General features: G+C 47.9%; 1 protein-coding gene across 5 annotated transcripts in view; it reads right to left on the bottom strand.

Annotated features, from left to right (window-relative positions):
* Positions 1 to 22,920, bottom strand: part of ADAM11 (ADAM metallopeptidase domain 11) — an 85,406-nt gene that overhangs the window by 22,303 nt on the left and 40,183 nt on the right. For all 5 annotated transcript variants that reach the window (XM_029572918.1, XM_029572917.1, XM_029572920.1 and 2 more), the window contains exons 13-19: positions 22,532 to 22,622; positions 21,398 to 21,449; positions 20,826 to 20,925; positions 20,268 to 20,339; positions 19,646 to 19,741; positions 9,130 to 9,210; positions 6,936 to 6,986 (exon numbers count right to left, since the gene is read on the bottom strand). In XM_029572918.1, coding sequence (XP_029428778.1) covers positions 6,936 to 6,986; positions 9,130 to 9,210; positions 19,646 to 19,741; positions 20,268 to 20,339; positions 20,826 to 20,925; positions 21,398 to 21,449; positions 22,532 to 22,622 — 543 coding nt within the window. The remainder of the gene's footprint in view (positions 1 to 6,935; positions 6,987 to 9,129; positions 9,211 to 19,645; positions 19,742 to 20,267; positions 20,340 to 20,825; positions 20,926 to 21,397; positions 21,450 to 22,531; positions 22,623 to 22,920) is intronic.

Below are 22,920 nucleotides of genomic sequence, written 5' to 3'. Positions count from 1 at the left end.
AAGGTGGGTACCGTCACAACGGTTTACAGTAAGGCACAAAAGTGTGCCATTAGGTTCGGTAACATAGTTTTTAATCAATGTTAGTTGTTAAATGAGTGTGAACACTATCATGTCCAGGTCAATTCTATAGCAGTTTTGAGTCTAGGACTCATTCTATAAATGTAACTTATCCTTAGTGATGAATTCTATTAAAACATACACCCTTAGTGATTCCTGTTTGTGTGGGTGTTTCGTATCTTGCACTTCCCTGTTTTGAACCTTGCATTTCCCTGGATTCTATTCTCCCTTCTCTTTCTGAAAGGCTTGTTTAAATAGCCAAGTTTTTAGATTTTTTTCTAAATGTTTTGTTTTCTCTTTGTAGTCTTAATTCCAAGGGCATGGAGTTCCATACTATGGGTCCCGCTAAGGATAACGCCTTTTCTCTTACCTGGGTTAGTCTTGCTGTTTTGACTGATGGAATAGTTAGAAGTGCTTTGTTGGCTGATCTTAGATTTCTGTTGGGGATGTGTACGCGGAGGGCTGTGTTAAGCCAGTCTGCGTTTTCATTGTGTATTAATTTGTGTATGGTGCATAGTGTTTTGTACTGTATTCTTTGTTCAATGGGTAGCCAGTGCAACTCAGCCAGTGTTTCCATAATGTGGTCTCTTTTCCTTTTTCCAGTTAATACTCTTGCAGCCATGTTCTGCAATATTTGTAGTGGTCTTATGGAGGTGTATGGTAAACCTAGTAGAAGGGTGTTGCAATAATCAGTGCTTGCAAATATTAGTGCTTGTAGTACTGATCGAAAGTTGGCGGTTGTTAGAAGTGGTTTAAGTTTTCTGAGGACCATGAGTTTGGCGTATCCTTCCTTTACTTTTATGGATATATGTTGTTTTAAGCTTAGTTCTGTGTCGATTATTACTCCTAGATTCCGTACTTTCTCTGCCAGTATTATTTGATTGTTGTTATTGAGTGTGATTGGGTTGTGTGAAATCTCCATGGTTTTTTTTTCTTTCTAAGTGAAGGAATTCTGTCTTCTCTATATTAATTACTAGCTCCATTTGATTTAATAGTTGTTTGATAATGTCTAGATACATGTTCGCTATGTTTAGTGTTTTCTCAATTGTATCGTCAATGGGTAATATGAATTGAATATCGTCTGCGTATATGTAGTGCGTGATTCCCAGACCGGCTAGCAGGTGGCATAATGGCAGCAGGTATATGTTGAAAAGTGTAGCAGACAGGGCGGATCCCTGTGGTACTCCTGTTTGAAGGTCTATTTTTTCTGACATGGAATCTTTGATTTGAACTTGAAAATATCTGTTGCTTAGATATGATCTAAACCAGCTAATTGTTGCCTAATCCTATTTCTTCTAGTCTATTTAAAAGTATGTTGTGATTTACAGTATCAAAGGCTGCTGAGAGGTCTAGCATCACTAGAATGTAGTGTTTACCGTTGTCGAATCCCCTCATGATGTTGTCTGTCAGTGCCAGTAGGAGTGTCTCTGTGCTATAATGTTTTCGAAATCCATGTTGTGAGGGATATAGGATGTTGTTGTTATCTAGGTGTTCCGCTATTTGCTTTTGTATAGTTTTTTTCTATTAATTTTGCATTTAAGGGTAGGTTTGAAACAGGTCTGTAGTTGCTCAGGTCGCTGTTTTTCTTCTTTAAAATAGGTTTTACGATTGCTCCTTTCAGTGTATCTGGCATGGATCCTTCCTCTAAGGATAGATTAACGATCTTTGCCAGTGTCAGTGATACAGTGTTGGCTACTTTTTTTATATCTGTGGTTGTGATTGTGTCACAGGCATGTGGGGTGGGATTTAGTTTTTTTTAGCATAACTTCGATTTCCATTTCTGATACTTCATAGAATGTTGACCATTGTTGAATTTCTCTTTTTTTCATTTTAATTTCTTGTTTTGTTGTATTTGGGATTTTAGTTTTTAGGTTCTTAATTTTGTCATTAAAAAATGTTGCAATTTTGTTGCATCTATTTTCTGGAAGGTTTTGTGGAGATTCGGATTTGTCATTGGTGAGGTTTTTTACTATGGAAATAATGTTCTTGGGTTGTTTTCATATTTTTCTATTTTAGAGCTATAGAACTGTTTTTTTGTAGCTAGAATGACTTGTTTATAGTAAGCTAGGTGTTTTCTGTATTTTGTTAAGTTTTCATTGTTTTTATTTTTTCTCCAATCTTTTTCTTTTTTTCTTAGCTCTCTCTTGATTTCCTTTATCTTTTCATTATACCATGGGTTCGTTTGTTTGGTATCCCTAATGTTAACATGTTTGATTGGGTTTATCTCTTCAGCAAATTGTTCTGGTTGTTTGCAACCATGCTGTGGTTGCGGAGCAGCAGTTTGTGTAGTCTAATTTTGTTAGTTTTTCTTCTAACTTTTCTTTTAGGGTTTCTAGGTCATACGGTGGGCAATATTTAACTTTGATGGGTTCTTTTTTCCTTTCTTGTGTATGGGGTTCACTGTATTTAATCGATGATTGTATGAGGAAGTGATCCGACCATGGGATGGGAGTGTAATTGGTTTTAATGTGTTCTAAGTGGCTGTGGTTGATGAATGATATATTGAGAGAGTGTCCTGCTCTGTGTGTGGGCTTATCAGTAATTAGAGTGAATCCTAGTGCGGTCATAAAGTCTAATAGGGTTTGGCAGGTGTTAGATAGGGGCTTTGTGTGAAGCGCCACCCCGCCTCCCAGATGCTCCTCTCTATCATTGCGATATAATTTGTACCCCGGTATAGACTGTCCCATTGGTTATCCTCCTTCCACCCTGTCTCTGAGATGCCAATTAAGTCTTTGTCATTATTCACTGCTATACATTCTAATTCTCCCATCTTACTTCTTAGATTTCTGGCATTAGCATAGAAACATTTCAAAGTGTGTGTTTTGTTTGTATTTTCATTCTGCTTTTTAATTGATAGGGATAAATTGGAATCTTTTAGCTCAGGTGAGTTTTTAATTACAGGCACTTGGACTACTTTTCTTATTATTGGAACCTCACTGTCGGGATGCCCTAATTCTAATGCATCATTAGTATCCTTTGAAGATACCTCCCTCCTGCTGCTGAGCGACGGTCGGTTTTCCCCTTTGTTCTAGTTTAAAAGCTGCTCTATCTCCTTTTTTAAAGGTTAGCGCCAGCAGCCTGGTTTCACCCTGGTTAAGGTGGAGCCCATCCCTTCGGAAAAGACTCCCCCTTCCCCAAAAGGTTCCCCAGTTCCTTACAAAACTGAATCCGTCTTCCCTGCATCATCGTCTCATCCACGCATTGAGATTCCAGAGCTCTGCCTGCCTCTGGTGACCTGTGCGTGGAACAGGGAGCATTTCAGAGAATGCTACCCTGGAGGTTCTGGATTTCAGCTTTCTACCTAAGGGCCTAAATTTGGCTTCTAGAACCTCCCTCCCACATTTTCTTATGTTGTTGGTGCCCACATGGGTGGTAGGTCTTCAGGTCAATTAGAATGGAGGTTGGATTATTGCTTTTTTGAGGCAGTTTGGGAGATGAGCTTTAGTGAGTGAAGTATTTATTATGGTTTGGATGTGATGCAGACCAGGTTTGGCCTGCTTGAGGAGCCATGATGGACAAGGGTCTTCTAGGCAGGTAGTGGCTCTGATGCTGAAGAGATTGGAATCAACATCATCTTTCTGCAATTGGATAAGTTGTTCTCATGTTGGGTTGTCCCATCAGTGCTTATCTAATTCGGACTGGATGCATGTGATGTTTTTGATAAAAAAATAAATAAATAAGGCCAGTTTGTTGTATTGGGCCTTGGTGGTGAAGGAGGAGAGTAGTGGTGGGGTAGTTTTGTTTGGAACAGTTCCCTGGGTGAGTTTTCTGCTTGGTTGATCAAGTTGGTGTAGTAGTCTCTTTTCACCTTTGCAATGATGTTGCAGTAAGTTGTCTGATGTTTGCCTGCTCTCAGTTTTGTCCATGTGGGATTTTGTCTTTTTCCATTTGCATTCTAGCTTTCTGCCTGCTCTTTTTAGTTCTTTTAAGGCAGGTATGAACAAGGGGGTGGTTTTGGGATTCTTGATGTGGTTGGTTTTCCAGGAAGCAATTTCGGCTAGCTTGAGTTCTGTGTTCATCTTTCGACCAGGGTGTCCATGGTGGGAACTTTGAATGTGGTGGCTTGCTCCATGTCCCATTTGAGAACACGTAGGAATAACTGAGAGTTTATAACAACATAAGAAAATGCCATACTGGGTCAGACTAAGGGTCCATCAAGCCCAGCATCCTGTTTCCAACAGTGGCCAATCCAGGCCACAAGAACCTGGCAAGTACCCAAAAACTAAGTCCATTCCATGTAACCATTGCCAATGGCAGTGGCTATTCTCTAAGTGAACTTAATAGCAGGTAATGGACTTCTCCTCCAAGAACTTATCCAATCCTTTTTTAAACACAGCTATACTAACTGCACGAACCACATTCTCTGGCAACAAATTCCAGAGTTTAATTGTGTGTTGAGTAAAAAAGAACTTTCTCCGATTAGTTTTAAATGTGCCCCATGCTAACTTCATGGAGTGCCCCCTAGTCTTTCTACTATCCGAAAGAGTAAATAACCGATTCACATCTACCCGTTCTAGACCTCTCATGATTTTAAACACCTCTATCATATCCCCCCTCAGTCGTCTCTTCTCCAAGCTGAAAAGTCCTAACCTCTTTAGTCTTTCCTCATAGGGGAGTTGTTCCATTCCCTTTATCATTTTGGTAGCCCTTCTCTGTACCTTCTCCATCGCAATTATATCTTTTTTGAGATGCGGCGACCAGAATTGTACACAGTATTCAAGGTGCGGTCTCACCATGGAGCGATACAGAGGCATTATGACATTTTCCATTTTATTCATCATTCCTTTTCTAATAATTCCCAACATTCTGTTTGCTTTTTTGACTGCCGCAGCACACTGCACCGACGATTTCAATGTGTTGTCCACTATGACACCTAGATCTCTTTCTTGGGTTGTAGCACCTAATATGGAACCCAACATTGTGTAATTATAGCATGGGTTATTTTTCCCTATATGCATCACCTTGCACTTATTTATTTATTTATTTATTTAAAGTTTTTCTATACCGGCATTCGCGATGGGTATCGCATCGTGTCGGTTTACAATTAACAAGTGAAGAGGTAACAAGAGGTCATAAATAACAATAAATAACAAAAATTAAAAAAGGTAGTAATAGTAACAATATACAAGTGAAAGTTAAGGGTTGCAGTTACAATAAAACAGGGTAGTAATAACTTGGAACAGAGAAAAGAAGCTGGGGTTTTTAACTAGATACATATGATACATATATGCATATCAATGCATTTGAGGTAATAACGAATTGCCCTAATGCTGTGGAGTTAATTTCTATGTTAAGGTAAAGTCAGAGTGATTAGTCAAAGACTGATTAAGGTTCAGTTTAGGTCAGGAAATGCTTTCATAAAAAGCCATGTTTTGAGTCTTTTCCTGAAAGTGGGGAGGCAGGGTTCCTGTCGCAAATCTGGTGGGATGGAGTTCCACAGTGATGGTCCTGCGGTGGAGAAAGCCCTGTCTCTGGCTGTTATGTGTCGCATAGTTTTGGAATGTGGTATTTGTAAGGATTCTTTGTAGGACTCTCTGATTGGTCTATTTGAAGTAAATATTTTGAGAGGAATTTGAAGGTTGAGCTGAGAGTGTTGATGTATGGTTTTGTAAATAATGGTAATGGACTTATAAATAATTCTGTATTGAATTGGCAGCCAATGTAAGTCTTTGAGAATTGGTGATATGTGATCTCTTCTCCGGGAGTTTGTTAATATTCTTGCAGCCGTGTTTTGAACCATCTGAAGGGGTTTAGTGTGAGAAGAGGGAAGACCTAATAGTAAGGAGTTGCAGTAATCTAGTTTCGCGAATATTATTGATTGAAGAATTGATCTATAGTCTTGAAAGTGAAACAGCGGTCTTATTCTTTTTAAGACTTGGAGTTTATAGAAACAGTCCTTAGTGGTTTGATTTATGAATGATTTAAGGTTTAGCTTATTATCAAAGATAGCTCCTAGGTTTCTTACTTGTGGGGTTTGTAAATTCGGTGGAGGATTTGTGTCTGTATTACTGTTTTCGGTGGAAATTAGGAGGAGTTCGCTTTTTGAAGAGTTTAGTATTAGATTTAGGTTGGAGAGGAGTCCATCAATTTTTTGAAGACAAGATTCCCAGAATTCAAGAGTTTTAGTATAGGATTCTTTGATGGGGATGACTATCTGGACGTCATCTGCATATAGATAGTGTTTAAGGTTTAATTTGTTTAGAAGTTGGCAAAGAGGGAGCAGGTAGATATTAAAGAGCGTTGGTGAGAGGAAGGAGCCCTGCGGAACTCCTGAAGAGGAAGCGTAGTGCTGAGATTCTTTGTTGTGTAGTTTAACTTTGTATTTTCTGTTTCCTAAGTACGATTTGAACCACGATAGAGCTGTTCCTGTTATTCCAATATTCGCTAGTTGAATTAGTAAGATGGAGTGGTTAACCGTATCAAAGGCAGCTGAGAGGTCCAGGAGGATTAGCAAGTATGCTTGACCTTTATCCAGGCCCATGATAAGGTAGTCAGTCAGGGAGATTAGTAGTGATTCTGTACTTAAGGATTTCCTGAAACCATATTGGGTCGGGAACAGAATTTTATGTTATCCACTTATCCACATTATGTGAGATGTTGGTTGGACAAGTCTTGGGGTAACTTCAAGGTTGACTATTTGGAGTGAGAATAGGTGCATTTCAAATCTGGTAGTGGTCTGTAATCGGTTAAAATGGATGGTCTGTATGTTTTCAATTGCAATTTGCTGCAATAGTTGGGTTGCAGCTGGTATGAGGTCCAGTGTGTGACCGGAAGTCTGGGTATGTGGCTGATAGATTCACAACCTGAGCTTATCTGTTTTTTTGCATGCCCGTTTGTACACTTGTCTGCGTGTGCAGGTGAAAAGGTTGGTGTGTTACCTGTTCATTTTCGCATACATAACCATCCAGTTTATGCAGGTTGGGGGGGCACTGCAGAGAGAACAAACAGACTAAAGTCACAGAGGGCTTAAATAGCCAAGCAGATCAAAATTACTATTGTGCGGGGGCTGAATATGCAGTGCCAGGCATAGAAAGATACTTGTACCACCATGTCCTAATTTGTCTGCTCTTTTATGAAATAAAAAGTCACCAAGATTATTAATTTATTGCCAAAATTTCTCATTTCTCCTTTTCTCTTTACTCTCGCTAATACATTATGGGGTAGATTTTCAGACGAGCGCGAACAGCCTACTTTTGTTTGCGCTCCAGGCGCAAACAAAAGTATGCTGGATTTTAGTAGATACGCGCGTAGTCGCGCGTATCGGCTAAAATCCTGGATCGGCGCGCGCAAGGCTATCGATTTCGTATAGCCTGCGCGCGCCGAGCCGCGCAGCCTACCCCCGTTCCCTCCTAGGCCGCTCCGAAATCGGAGCGGCCTAGAAGGGAACTTTCCTTTGCCCTCCCCTCACCTTCCCCTCCCTTCCCCTACCTAACCCACCCGCCCGGCCCTGTCTAAACCCCCATCCTACCTTTGTCGGGGGATTTACGCCTCCCGGAGGGAGGCGTAAATCCCCGCGCGCCAGCGGGCCTCCTGCGCACCGGGCCGCGACCTGGGGGCGGGTACGGAGGGCGCGGCCACGCCCCCAGGCCGTAGCCACGCCCCTGTACCCGCCCCCCAAACGCTGCCGACACGCCCCTGCAACGCCGCGCGCTCCGGCCCCGCCCCCTGACACGCCTCCCGACACGCCCACTCCGAAAACCCCGGGACTTACGCGAGTCCCGGGGTTCTGCGCGCGCCGGTGAGCCTATGTAAAATAGGCTCACCGGCGCGCAGGGCCCTGCTCGCGTAAATCCGCCCGGTTTTGGGCGGATTTACGTGAGCAGGGCTCTGAAAATCCGCCCCCATGTATACGAAGTTGCTCATATATGCAGCATTGCAGCCAAAAAATCACAAGGTCCCTACCCCAACAGGAGAAGGAGTAGTCTAGTGGTTAAAGCAGGAGGTCAGCAATGCCTCTCCTGGAGTGCCACAATCAGATCTGGTTTTCAGGATATCCGCAATGAATATGCATGAGGTATGTTTGCATGCCCAGCCTCCACTGTATGCAAATATATCTCATGCATATTCATTGTGGCTGTCCTGAAAAACAGGACCTGTTTGTGGTTCTCTAGGACCGGAGCTGCCTACCCCTGGGCTAGATAAATGGATTGAGAACCAAGGTTAAAATCCCACACCTTTCTCTGTCATTCCTTATGACCTTGGGCAAGTCACTTTACCTCATGTTGTTCCAGGTACCCATTTAGCATTCAGACTGCCCAAAAGAGTGTACAGTCTAATAATGCTGTAAGCGGCCTTGAGCATTATTTGTAAAGGTGGACTAAGAATTCAAAAATTATTAGTAGACTAACATTTATTTATTTATTTAGATCTTTTCTATACCGTCGTTAAGAGGGATCCGTCACAACAGTTTACAATAGGGCACATAAATAGGATGCTGCAATATATTAATTTACACAGGTGCCATAATCATTCGCTACATAGTTTTTAAAGAAAATAATTGGTTTGTGATACAATACTGTGCAGAATTTTCTCTCAGGTTTGAAAATAATGCTATCTTTAAAAGTGTTGCTTTATCTTAGAGTGATGGGAGATAAGATAAAGTAAAAGAATAAAAATACAGCCACACACATATTGATTGTATTGGTGTGTGTTGATGTTCATTTGTTTGTACCTCACACTTCGCCGGCTTCACTCTTCCCCTTCTCAATTTGATGAGCTTGCTTAAATAGCCAGGTTTTTAAGCTTTTTCTAAAGGTTTTGCTGTCTGTTTGTAACCTTAACTCTAAAGGCATGGTGTTCCACAGAATGGGTCCTGCCAAGGACACTGCTCTCTCTCTTACTTGTGTTAGTCTTGCTGTTTTTATTTGAGCACCAGAGAGGCTGGAAGGCTGAAATCTGAATCAGAGGAGGTGAAATCCGTATGTTTTACTCATACTTTCTCATCCCCTGCCCCCCCCCCCCCCCCCCTAATTCTCTCTCTCTCTTTTTCTTTTCCTTTACATCCCTTGCTTAGCTCCAATTTAACCATCATGGTAAGGTCAGCCATGGATCTTTTGTTGTCCTCATCCTCACCTGGCTGGAGTCTCCAGGACACATCTCTGGGACGTCACACTCATTCACCGAATCCCGGCAGACCATTCCTCTGGGTTGATACTGAAAGAGAGCAGAAATGGAGCTGTAACCATCCTTCTGCTCTGCAGTGAGAAGTCAGTGGAAGCAGATGGATGTGAAGACTGGAGCCAGAACATCCACGACTCATCTGACACCAGCACTACAGGTGCAAGAGACTACTCTGTGAAGCCATAAAACAATGACAGAGGGACCAGAGACTACTGCATTTGCCTGCCGTATAGTTGTTGCTTAATGAACTTAATGTAAAAAAAACCATCTGCAAGGCCCATCAAATCTGCCCATTTTCCCTATAAGATCTCCAGCTTCCTCCAAGCTAAGTCTCGTGCTTATCTAAGGTTTTATCCCTCATCCCCCTAGCTAAGGATCCTCTGTGCCTAGCCCGGGCTTCACCCCTCATCCCCTCTTACCGCCCCCTCCAAGGATCCTCTGTGCTTATTCCAGGCTTTACCCCTCATCCCCCACAGCTAAGGATCCTCTGTGCTTATCCCAGGCTTTACCCCTCACTCCCCCACAGCTAAGGATCCTCTGTGCTTGTCCCAGGCTTTACCCCTCCCTCCCTCACAGCTAAGGATCCTCTGTGCTTATCCCAGGCTTTACCCCTCACTCCCCCACAGCTAAGGATCCTCTGTGCTTATCCCAGGCTTTACCCCTCACTCCCCCCACAGCTAAGGATCCTCTGTGCTTATCCCAGGCTTTACCCCTCACTCCCTCACAGCTAAGGATCCTCTGTGCTTGTCCCAGGCTTTACCCCTCACTCCCTCACAGCTAAGGATCCTCTGTGCTTATCCCAGGCTTTACCCCTCACTCCCTCACAGCTAAGGATCCTCTGTGCTTATCCCAGGCTTTACCCCTCACTCCCTCACAGCTAAGGATCCTCTGTGCTTATCCCAGGCTTTACCCCTCACTCCCTCACAGCTAAGGATCCTCTGTGCTTGTCCCAGGCTTTACCCCTCACTCCCTCACAGCTAAGGATCCTCTGTGCTTAAACCAGGCTTTACCCCTCACTCCCTCACAGCTAAGGATCCTCTGTGCTTATCCCAGGCTTTACCCCTCACTCCCCCACAGCTAAGGATCCTCTGTTCTTATCCCAGGCTTTACCCCTCACTCCCTCACAGCTAAGGATCCTCTGTGCTTATCCCAGGCTTTACCCCTCACTCCCTCACAGCTAAGGATCCTCTGTGCTTATCCCAGGCTTTACCCCTCACTCCCTCACAGCTAAGGATCCTCTGTGCTTATCCCAGGCTTTACCCCTCACTCCCTCACAGCTAAGGATCCTCTGTGCTTATCCCAGGCTTTACCCCTCACTCCCTCACAGCTAAGGATCCTCTGTGCTTATCCCAGGCTTTACCCCTCCCTCCCTCACAGCTAAGGATCCTCTGTGCTTGTCCCAGGCTTTACCCCTCCCTCCCTCACAGCTAAGGATCCTCTGTGCTTATCCCAGGCTTTACCCCTCCCTCCCTCCCTCACAGCTAAGGATCCTCTGTGCTTATCCCAGGCTTTACCCCTCCCTCCCTCACAGCTAAGGATCCTCTGTGCTTATCCCAGGCTTTACCCCTCCCTCCCTCACAGCTAAGGATCCTCTGTGCTTATCCCAGGCTTTACCCCTCACTCCCTCACAGCTAAGGATCCTCTGTGCTTATCCCAGGCTTTACCCCTCCCTCCCTCACAGCTAAGGATCCTCTGTGCTTATCCCAGGCTTTACCCCTCCCTCCCTCACAGCTAAGGATCCTCTGTGCTTATCCCAGGCTTTACCCCTCCCTCCCTCACAGCTAAGGATCCTCTGTGCTTATCCCAGGCTTTACCCCTCCCTCCCTCACAGCTAAGGATCCTCTGTGCTTATCCCAGGCTTTACCCCTCCCTCCCTCACAGCTAAGGATCCTCTGTGCTTATCCCAGGCTTTACCCCTCACTCCCTCACAGCTAAGGATCCTCTGTGCTTATCCCAGGCTTTACCCCTCCCTCCCTCCCTCACAGCTAAGGATCCTCTGTGCTTATCCCAGGCTTTACCCCTCACTCCCTCACAGCTAAGGATCCTCTGTGCTTATCCCAGGCTTTACCCCTTACTCCCCCACAGCTAAGGATCCTCTGTGCTTATCCCAGGCTTTGCCCCTCACTCCCTCACAGCTAAGGATCCTCTGTGTTTATCCCAGGCTTTACCCCTCACTTCCCCACAGCTAAGGATCCTCTGTGCTTATCCCAGGCTTTGCCCCTCACTCCCCCACAGCTAAGGATCCTCTGTGCTTATCCCAGGCTTTACCCCTCACTCCCTCACAGCTAAGGATCCTCTGTGCTTATCCCAGGCTTTACCTGTCACTCCCCCACAGCTAAGGATCCTCTGTGCTTATCCCAGGCTTTGCCCCTCACTCCCTCACAGCTAAGGATCCTCTGTGCTTATCCCAGGCTTTACCCCTCACTCCCCCACAGCTAAGGATCCTCTGTGCTTATCCCAGGCTTTACCCCTCACTCCCCCACAGCTAAGGATCCTCTTTGCTTATCCCAGGCTTTACCCCTCACTCCCCGACAGCTAAGGATCCTCTGTGCTTATCCCAGGCTTTACCCCTCACTTCCCCACAGCTCAGGATCCTCTGTGCTTATCCCAGGCTTTGCCCCTCACTCCCTCACAGCTAAGGATCCTCTGTGCTTATCCCAGGCTTTACCCCTCACTTCCCCACAGCTAAGGATCCTCTGTGCTTATCCCAGGCTTTACCCCTCACTTCCCCACAGCTCAGGATCCTCTGTGCTTATCCCAGGCTTTACCCCTTACTCCCCCACAGCTAAGGATCCTCTGTGCTTATCCCAGGCTTTACCTCTCACTCCCTCACAGCTAAGGATCCTCTGTGCTTATCCCAGGCTTTACCCCTCACTCCCCCAAAGCTAAGGATCCTCTGTGCTTATCCCAGGCTTTGCCCCTCACTCCCTCACAGCTAAGGATCCTCTGTGCTTATCCCAGGCTTTACCTCTCACTCCCCCACAGCTAAGGATCCTCTGTGCTTATCCCAGGCTTTGCCCCTCACTCCCCCACAGCTAAGGATCCTCTGTGCTTATCCCAGGCTTTGCCCCTCACTCCCTCACAGCTAAGGATCCTCTGTGCTTATCCCAGGCTTTACCCCTTACTCCCTCACAGCTAAGGATCCTCTGTGCTTATCCCAGGCTTTACCCCTCACTCCCTCACAGCTAAGGATCCTCTGTGCTTATCCCAGGCTTTGCCCCTCACTCCCCCACAGCTAAGGATCCTCTGTGCTTATCCCAGGCTTTGCCCCTCACTCCCCCACAGCTAAGGATCCTCTGTGCTTATCCCAGGCTTTGCCCCTCACTCCCTCACAGCTAAGGATCCTCTGTGCTTATCCCAGGCTTTACCCCTTACTCCCTCACAGCTAAGGATCCTCTGTGCTTATCCCAGGCTTTACCCCTCACTCCCTCACAGCTAAGGATCCTCTGTGCTTATCCTAGGCTTTACCTCTCACTCCCCCACAGCTAAGGATCCTCTGTGCTTATCCCAGGCTTTGCCCCTCCCTCCCTCCCTCACAGCTAAGGATCCTCTGTGCTTATCCCAGGCTTTATCCCTCACTCCCCTCACAGCTAAGGATCCTCTGTGCTTATCCCAGGCTTTACTCCTCACTCCCCCCACAGCTAAGGATCCTCTGTGCTTATCCCAGGCTTTACCCCTCCCTCCCTCCCTCACAGCTAAGGATCCTCTGTGCTTATCCCAGGCTTTACCCCTCCCTCCCTCCCTCACAGCTAAGGATCCTCTGTGCTTATCCCAGGCTTTACCCCTCCCTCCCTCCCTCACAGCTAAGGATCCTCTGTGCTTATCCCAGGCTTTACCCCTCACTCCCTCACAGCTAAGGATCCTCTGTGCTTATCCCAGGCTTTACCCCTCACTCCCTCACAGCTAAGGATCCTCTGTGCTTATCCCAGGCTTTACCCCTTACTCCCTCACAGCTAAGGATCCTCTGTGCTTATCCCAGGCTTTACCCCTCACTCCCTCACAGCTAAGGATCCTCTGTGCTTATCCCAGGCTTTACCCCTTACTCCCTCACAGCTAAGGATCCTCTGTGCTTATCCCAGACTTTACCTCTCACTCCCCCACAGCTAAGGATCCTCTGTGCTTATCCCAGGCTTTGCCCCTCACTCCCTCACAGCTAAGGATCCTCTGTGCTTATCCCAGGCTTTACCCCTCCCTCCCTCCCTCACAGCTAAGGATCCTCTGTGCTTATCCCAGGCTTTACCCCTCCCTCCCTCCCTCACAGCTAAGGATCCTCTGTGCTTATCCCAGGCTTTACCCCTCACTCCCTCACAGCTAAGGATCCTCTGTGCTTATCCCAGGCTTTGCCCCTCACTCCCTCACAGCTAAGGATCCTCTGTGCTTATCCCAGGCTTTACCCCTCACTCCCCCACAGCTAAGGATCCTCTGTGCTTATCCCAGGCTTTACCCCTCACTCCCTCACAGCTAAGGATCCTCTGTGCTTATCCCAGGCTTTACCCCTCACTCCCTCACAGCTAAGGATCCTCTGTGCTTATCCCAGGCTTTACCCCTCACTCCCCCACAGCTAAGGATCCTCTGTGCTTATCCCAGGCTTTACCCCTCACTCCCTCACAGCTAAGGATCCTCTGTGCTTATCCCAGGCTTTGCCCCTCACTCCCTCACAGCTAAGGATCCTCTGTGCTTATCCCAGGCTTTACCCCTCCCTCCCTCACAGCTAAGGATCCTCTGTGCTTATCCCAGGCTTTACCCCTCACTCCCTCACAGCTAAGGATCCTCTGTGCTTATCCCAGGCTTTACCGCTCCCTCCCTCCCCTCACAGCTAAGGATCCTCTGTGCTTATCCCAGGCTTTACCCCTCCCTCCCTCACAGCTAAGGATCCTCTGTGCTTATCCCAGGCTTTACCCCTCCCTCCCTCACAGCTAAGGATCCTCTGTGCTTATTCCAGGCTTTACCCCTCCCTCCCTCACAGCTAAGGATCCTCTGTGCTTATCCCAGGCTTTGCCCCTCACTCCCTCACAGCTAAGGATCCTCTGTGCTTATCCCAGGCTTTACCGCTCCCTCCCTCCCTCACAGCTAAGGATCCTCTGTGCTTATCCCAGGCTTTACCCCTCACTCCCTCACAGCTAAGGATCCTCTGTGCTTATCCCAGGCTTTACCCCTTACTCCCCCACAGCTAAGGATCCTCTGTGCTTATCCCAGGCTTTACCCCTCACTCCCTCACAGCTAAGGATCCTCTGTGCTTATCCCAGGCTTTACCCCTCACTTCCCCACAGCTAAGGATCCTCTGTGCTTATCCCAGGCTTTACCTCTCACTCCCCCACAGCTAAGGATCCTCTGTGCTTATCCCAGGCTTTACCTCTCACTCCCCCACAGCTAAGGATCCTCTGTGCTTATCCCAGGCTTTACCCCTTACTCCCCCACAGCTAAGGATCCTCTGTGCTTATCCCAGGCTTTGCCCCTCACTCCCTCACAGCTAAGGATCCTCTGTGCTTATCCCAGGCTTTACCTCTCACTCCCCCACAGCTAAGGATCCTCTGTGCTTATCCCAGGCTTTACCCCTCACTCCCTCACAGCTAAGGATCCTCTGTGCTTATCCCAGGCTTTACCCCTCCCTCCCTCCCTCACAGCTAAGGATCCTCTGTGCTTATCCCAGGCTTTACCCCTCACTCCCTCACAGCTAAGGATCCTCTGTGCTTATCCCAGGCTTTACCCCTCACTCCCTCACAGCTAAGGATCCTCTGTGCTTATCCCAGGCTTTACCTCTCACTCCCCCACAGCTAAAGATCCTCTGTGCTTATCCCAGGCTTTACCCCTCACTTCCCCACAGCTTAGGATCCTCTGTGCTTATCCCAGGCTTTACCCCTCACTCCCTCACAGCTAAGGATCCTCTGTGCTTATCCCAGGCTTTACCCCTCACTTCCCCACAGCTAAGGATCCTCTGTGCTTATCCCAGGCTTTACCCCTCACTCCCCCACAGCTAAGGATCCTCTGTGCTTATCCCAGGCTTTGCCCCCTCACTCCCTCACAGCTAAGGATCCTCTGTGCTTATCCCAGGCTTTACCCCTCACTCCCTCACAGCTAAGGATCCTCTGTGCTTATCCCAGGCTTTACCCCTCACTCCCTCACAGCTAAGGATCCTCTGTGCTTATCCCAGGCTTTACCCCTCACTCCCTCACAGCTAAGGATCCTCTGTGCTTATCCCAGGCTTTACCCCTCACTTCCCCACAGCTAAGGATCCTCTGTGCTTATCCCAGGCTTTACCCCTCACTTCCCCACAGCTAAAGATCCTCTGTGCTTATCCCAGGCTTTACCCCTCCCTCCCTCACAGCTAAGGATCCTCTGTGCTTATCCCAGGCTTTACCTCTCCCTCCATCACAGCTAAGGATCCTCTGTGCTTATCCCAGGCTTTACCCCTCACTCCCCCACAGCTAAGGATCCTCTGTGCTTATCCCAGGCTTTACCCCTTACTCCCCCACAGCTAAGGATCCTCTGTGCTTATCCCAGGCTTTACCCCTCACTCCCCCACAGCTAAGGATCCTCTGTGCTTATCCCAGGCTTTACCCCTCACTTCCCCACAGCTAAGGATCCTCTGTGCTTATCCCAGGCTTTACCTCTCACTCCCCCACAGCTAAGGATCCTCTGTGCTTATCCCAGGCTTTACCCCTTACTCCCCCACAGCTAAGGATCCTCTGTGCTTATCCCAGGCTTTACCCCTTACTCCCCCACAGCTAAGGATCCTCTGTGCTTATCCCAGGCTTTACCCCTCACTCCCTCACAGCTAAGGATCCTCTGTGCTTATCCCAGGCTTTACCCCTCACTCCCCCACAGCTAAGGATCCTCTGTGCTTATCCCAGGCTTTACCCCTCACTCCCTCACAGCTAAGGATCCTCTGTGCTTATCCCAGGCTTTACCCCTCACTCCCTCACAGCTAAGGATCCTCTGTGCTTATCCCAGGCTTTGCCCCTCACTCCCTCACAGCTAAGGATCCTCTGTGCTTATCCCAGGCTTTACCCCTCCCTCCCTCCCTCACAGCTAAGGATCCTCTGTGCTTATCCCAGGCTTTACCCCTCACTCCCCTCACAGCTAAGGATCCTCTGTGCTTATCCCAGGCTTTGCCCCTCACTCCCTCACAGCTAAGGATCCTCTGTGCTTATCCCAGGCTTTACCCCTCACTCCCCCACAGCTAAGGATCCTCTGTGCTTATCCCAGGCTTTACCTCTCACTCCCACCACAGCTAAGGATCCTCTGTGCTTATCCCAGGCTTTACCCCTCACTCCCCCACAGCTAAGGATCCTCTGTGCTTATCCCAGGCTTTGCCCCTCACTCCCTCCCACAGCTAAGGATCCTCTGTGCTTATCCCAGGCTTTGCCCCTCACTCCCTCACAGCTAAGGATCCTCTGTGCTTATCCCAGGCTTTACCCCTCACTCCCTCACAGCTCAGGATCCTCTGTGCTTATCCCAGGCTTTGCCCCTCACTCCCTCACAGCTAAGGATCCTCTGTGCTTATCCCAGGCTTTACCCCTCACTCCCCCCACAGCTCAGGATTCTCTGTGCTTATCCCAGGCTTTACCCCTCACTCCCTCACAGCTAAGGATCCTCTGTGCTTATCCCAGGCTTTACCCCTCACTCCCTCACAGCTCAGGATCCTCTGTGCTTATCCCAGGCTTTACCCCTCACTCCCTCACAGCTAAGGATCCTCTGTGCTTATCCCAGGCTTTACCCCTCCCTCCCCCACAGCTAAGGATCCTCTGTGCTTATCCCAGGCTTTACCCCTCACTCCCTCACAGCTAAGGATCCTCTGTGCTTATCCCAGGCTTTACCCCTCCCTCCCCCACAGCTAAGGATCCTCTGTGCTTATCCCAGGCTTTACCCCTCACTCCCTCACAGCTAAGGATCCTCTGTGCTTATCCCAGGCTTTACCCCTCACTCCCCCACAGCTAAGGATCCTCTGTGCTTATCCCAGGCTTTACCTCTCACTCCCTCACAGCTAAGGATCCTCTGTGCTTATCCCAGGCTTTACCTCTCACTCCCTCACAGCTAAGGATCCTCTGTGCTTATCCCAGGCTTTACCTCTCACTCCCCCACAGCTAAGGATCCTCTGTGCTTATCCCAGGCTTTGCCCCTCACTCCCTCACAGCTAAGGATCCTCTGTGCTTATCCCAGGCTTTACCCCTTACTCCCCCACAGCTAAGGATCCTCTGTGCTTATCCCAGGCTTTACCCCTCACTCCCTCACAGCTAAGGATCCTCTGTGCTTATCCCAGGCTTTACCCCTCACTCCCTCACAGCTAAGGATCCTCTGTGCTTATCCCAGGCTTTACCCCTCACTCCCTCACAGCTAAGGATCCTCTGTGCTTATCCCAGGCTTTACCCCTCACTCCCTCACAGCTAAGGATCCTCTGTGCTTATCCCAGGCTTTACCCCTCACTCCCTCACAGCTAAGGATCCTCTGTGCTTATCCCAGGCTTTACCCCTCACTCCCTCACAGCTAAGGATCCTCTGTGCTTATCCCAGGCTTTACCCCTCACTCCCTCACAGCTAAGGATCCTCTGTGCTTATCCCAGGCTTTACCCCTCACTCCCTCACAGCTAAGGATCCTCTGTGCTTATCCCAGGCTTTACCCCTCACTTCCCCACAGCTAAGGATCCTCTGTGCTTATCCCAGGCTTTACCTCTCACTCCCTCACAGCTAAGGATCCTCTGTGCTTATCCCAGGCTTTACCTCTCACTCCCTCACAGCTAAGGATCCTCTGTGCTTGTCCCAGGCTTTACCTCTCACTCCCTCACAGCTAAGGATCCTCTGTGCTTATCCCAGGCTTTACCCCTCCCTCCCTCCCCCACAGCTAAGGATCCTCTGTGCTTATCCCAGGCTTTGCCCCTCACTCCCCCACAGCTAAGGATGCTCTGTGCTTATCCCAGGCTTTACCCCTCCCTCCCTCACCGCTAAGGATCCTCTGTGCTTATCCCAGGCTTTACCTCTCACTCCCTCACAGCTAAGGATCCTCTGTGCTTATCCCAGGCTTTACCCCTCACTTCCCCACAGCTAAGGATCCTCTGTGTTTATCCAAGGCTTCACCCCTCACTCCCCCACAGCTAAGGATCCTCTGTGCTTATCCCAGGCTTTACCCCTCCCTCCCTCACAGCTAAGGATCCTCTGTGCTTATCCCAGGCTTTACCTCTCACTCCCCCACAGCTAAGGATCCTCTGTGCTTATCCCAGGCTTTACCCCTCACTTCCCCACAGCTAAGGATCCTCTGTGTTTATCCCAGGCTTTACCCCTCACTCCCTCACAGCTAAGGATCCTCTGTGTTTATCCCAGGCTTCACCCCTCACTCCCTCACAGCTAAGGATTCTCTGTGCTTGTCCCAGGCTTTACCCCTCCCTCCCTCACAGCTAAGGATCCTCTGTGCTTATCCCAGGCTTTACCTCTCACTCCCTCACAGCTAAGGATCCTCTGTGCTTATCCCAGGCTTTACCCCTCACTTCCCCACAGCTAAGGATCCTCTGTGTTTATCCAAGGCTTCACCCCTCACTCCCTCACAGCTAAGGATCCTCTGTGCTTGTCCCAGGCTTTACCCCTCCCTCCCTCACAGCTAAGGATCCTCTGTGCTTATCCCAGGCTTTACCTCTCACTCCCTCACAGCTAAGGATCCTCTGTGCTTATCCAAGGCTTTACCCCTCACTCCCTCACAGCTAAGGATCCTCTGTGCTTATCCCAGGCTTTACCCCTCACTCCCTCACAGCTAAGGATCCTCTGTGCTTATCCCAGGTTTTACCCCTCACAGCTAAGGATCCTCTGTGCTTATCCCAGGCTTTCTTTCCTCCATTGGAAGGCTGTTCAATGCATCCATCACCCTTTCTGTGAAGAAATATTTTCTTTTATTACTTTTGAATCCACCCTTGTTCTAGAACAGGAGTTCCCAACCTGTGGTCTGCAGAGAAAAGGTGGTGGGGGGGAGGGGGACCTCACTCTCTTCATGAGGCTGTAATCCTTGTGGGCTGGAAGCAGGACCAGCAGAGTGAGACGAGAAACGTTAGTAATGGTGGTGAGGGAGAGAAAGACTGATAGGTGGGGCTAGGGAGAGGACAGAGAGAGTGAGCCTGGTGGGGATGAACTGGAAGACAGAATTAACAGGGAGATGGATGAAAAGGGGGGGCTGGATTTGGGGAGTGAGAGAGACTAGTGGGTACAGGCAAGGGGTGGATGAAAAAGAGATAGAAAGTGGCAAGTATGGGCTGGGAGTTGATAAGCAGTCCACACAGCCAAAAATGTTTGGAACCCCTATTGTGAAACTCCCTTTCCACGAAAAGTCTTATACGTTTTGCATTATTAAAACCTCTGAGGTGGGAGAGGTTGAGCTTCATTTGCAGAACATGGACAGTAGAAGGGGCTTTAATGACCCCCACAGCTTGCAGCTCTGCCCACCCCTCAGCTGCTGTGTGTGCTGCCAGCGCCTTTCCACAGCCTCTTACCTTGCAGCCTTTGCAGCACAGACCATCGCTGCACATTGCCTCATGAGTAAGCGTGCATTTTTTGCAGCAGTTGCCTCCTGGTAGCCTCGCACATTCCTGTCAAAAGGCAAATAAATTATTAGTTTGGTTTTTTTTTAATCTTGTCACTCTATATTCAGAACACCGTGCCACACCGTGCCACATTTCTTTTTAGAAAGCCTTTGCACATCACCCTGGGCCTTCTGGCACAGAAAGTCTCTTTTTCTATTTCTGTATGTTTGTCGTCAGTACGGTGCAGATCAAGGTTAGCAAAATGGAAACAGCCGACACCTCTTTAGAACTGTGCAGCAGCAGCCATGCTAAGCAGCTTAATGCACGAGGGTGACAGTTTAATCAGAACTGGCTCAGCAAACTGTGATAAGTCGGCTCTGTGCAGCAGCATATTGGTTTTTTCACGAAACGTGAAGCCAGGCACTGGGCATTGGTTCTCACGCATGCCCCTCCCCAGTCATTCTGTACGGTAATGGAGCATCAGGAAGTCTTAGGGCGATTATAAATCTCCATTTTCTGGAAATGGCTTATTCCTGAGAGAGGTAAAGGTTCCTAATTCAGAGCTCTGTCTCTCCAGGTCCCGATTACTCACAGCCAGCGATCCGCAGTCGCACTCCTCTCCTGCCTCCACAAAGCCATTGCCACATTCAGGGGAATCCAGCAGCTGCAGCAGGAGCGGGGCACAGAGGAGGAGGAGGAGGAAGAGAACAGAAGAGAACGCCTTCAGAGTCATCTAAAGCAGGGAAACTGAAAGGTTGCATCAGAACCATAAAACAGATGCCAAATCTCTTTGTCATAAAACGCTGGAGATTTTCATTTTTCCTTTAGAGTATGACTGGTGGTCTATCAGGAGAAGCTCAGCTCAGATGTATACAGGGACACTCTCACCTGCTTACCTGATTGCTGTCTGTCAAATCACAGAATCATTTCTAAACCATTAGGACTACTGCAAAGACTGAACCCGAAAATGCTGGGTTATCCTCACTGCAGTAGGGAGAAGTGATAAGGGGAGCCAGGGTATAGTAAATAATATTTCTCTTACTAGCTCAGCTGCTGGAAGACAGCATATTCATAAGCCCGAGGTCCCCAGCCAGGAGCTGGGCCGGGATGCTGTGGGATGCACAGCAAGCAGTGAAAGCTTCATGCTCACCTTAACCGGCTTATTGAAAAGACACCAGCCCCCACCATCCTGCAGGAAATGGTGATACTCATCAATACTGCAACGAGAGAATCTCCGTGGGTGGTAATACCTGCGCGAAGTGACAAGCAAGGCCAGGTTACACAGAACCCAGACAGATTAGATATACTGTTGACAAGAGATAGATAGATTATAGATATATATACTGCTAAAGGAATGGTCACCTGACCAGAATCAGAAAACACTGAAACCATTATTCCTTCCACCCTCAACACACTGCCTGGGATTTGCCACCTTTTTGTAATATAGTCTGTTACCTTGTACAAGTCATGCCCTTTCCCATCGCCTACAACAGCCCGAGTTGAGAGGATTAAGTTGCACAGTTTAGCTTCTTTTGATACATCAGATCCAGTCCTCTGTGCATGAGTACTCATTCTTCCTTGCACTGATCTCGGACTCTGTGCATCGGGAACTATTTAGCCAGAGTCTTCCATCAGTTTCTCGCCTGCTGCCTTCCCTACCAGATGCCTAACTCCTTCAGCACCTAACATTAAGGGATTGCACGTCTGAGCCCTGGTACTCACCCAGTGTCCTCCATGATGCATCCCAGCCAGGAGTCTGGGCATCTGCAGTCCCCTATGGAAAGGACACGTATACCAGTAAAAGTATGAAAACGAAGCATAAGCCTAAGGCCTTGGGGACTGGGTGTCAATTACTGTTCTCTAGGAGGGAATAGGGATGTGCAGTGACAAAATACTCTTATTTCCTGTTTCTGTCATTTTGTTTCTCCCTTCGTTTCTATTGCCGGCAATGTTAGAAAATTCACAACAACTTGTCAGGATCCTTAGAGACCTGGATTAGCAATCACAAAACATGGCATTGCAAGAATGTACCTCCATTTGCTATTAAAACATAGGCAGGCCTCATGTCAAAGCACAGCTTCCCCAGCTCACCTTGGTTCCTCTTCCATTGAGGAAATATCTGAAGTTGCTACAAGGATGTGAGTGAATGTACTGTCCTCTCATTGCTGCTTAGATACTGACTCTTGCCATATTATTACATTTGGGCAGTCAGTTCTAAGAAATCTCTTTAAATATTAGCTCAGATTTGTGTCCAACTCCTCATCAAATCCCTTTTGTGCAGGTTGTCTTAAAGAGAATATGGATAAGGGACTTCAAGACATCCCTTAGCTTGTGAGTCCCCACGTGTGGCTGATTCATCTTGCTTGTACCATGGAGAAAGCAACGTTGCTTACCTGTAACTGGTGTTCTCCGGAGACAGCAGGATAAATCAGTCATATATACCCTCCCACCTCCCCATGGAGTTCAAAATGATTTGTAATTATAAGCTCTGTTATATGATTGAGGGGGCCTTGCAGCTCACGGCTGTGAGGGGCAACCGCGCTTGACGTAGAAAAGCTTTCTAAGAGTTTTCTAGCTTTAGTCAGCTAATGCTCCATCTTTGGCGCTGTTGGATTTTGTCACTTGCATGCATGACCAATTTTATCCTGCTGTCTATGGAGAACCTCAGTTACAGGTAAGCTTTACAGCTCCACAGCACACAGATCTGTTGCCGAATTGTGAGGTATTAATTGTGGTACTCATTAATAGTGGATCCCAGTGGAAGTAACACGTGCAGACTTCCCTCTGGGCCCCCTTGCAGCCTCCGCATTGCTATTTTCCTTTAAGAACGGGGAGTAATAAATGTATGAACTGTACCAGCTGCCGTGTGCTGCTTGTTCCACATCATGCCGACATTCTGCCCCAGGGTCTGTGCTAACGTGATGGCCATGGCACCAACATTTCCGTACTGAAGGAAAAGAAGCAATGAGTGAGCCAGAAACACAGGGGATGGAAGAGAAAGCAGGCAAAGTCTGATATGTGACCCACTGTTACTTATTAGACATTTGTACAGAACACCTATCCAACGTTTTGGACTCTAAAATGGACATGCACAACAGAAAGAGGTAACATTATATTTTTCAGAGATGAATTAAGTTCTTCCTATAGAAGGAAATTCAACAAGTGTCAAATTGTACAACTGTCACTGACCCTTAGCTGCGGTGCCTTTCCTATTCGGTCAGTAAGTGCCAGATCATTTTTATTGG

The sequence above is a fragment of the Rhinatrema bivittatum genome, chromosome 12 (assembly GCF_901001135.1).
Source record: "Rhinatrema bivittatum chromosome 12, aRhiBiv1.1, whole genome shotgun sequence".
Lineage (NCBI taxonomy): Eukaryota > Metazoa > Chordata > Amphibia > Gymnophiona > Rhinatrematidae > Rhinatrema > Rhinatrema bivittatum.
This window is presented reverse-complemented; position numbering and strand designations above follow the sequence as displayed.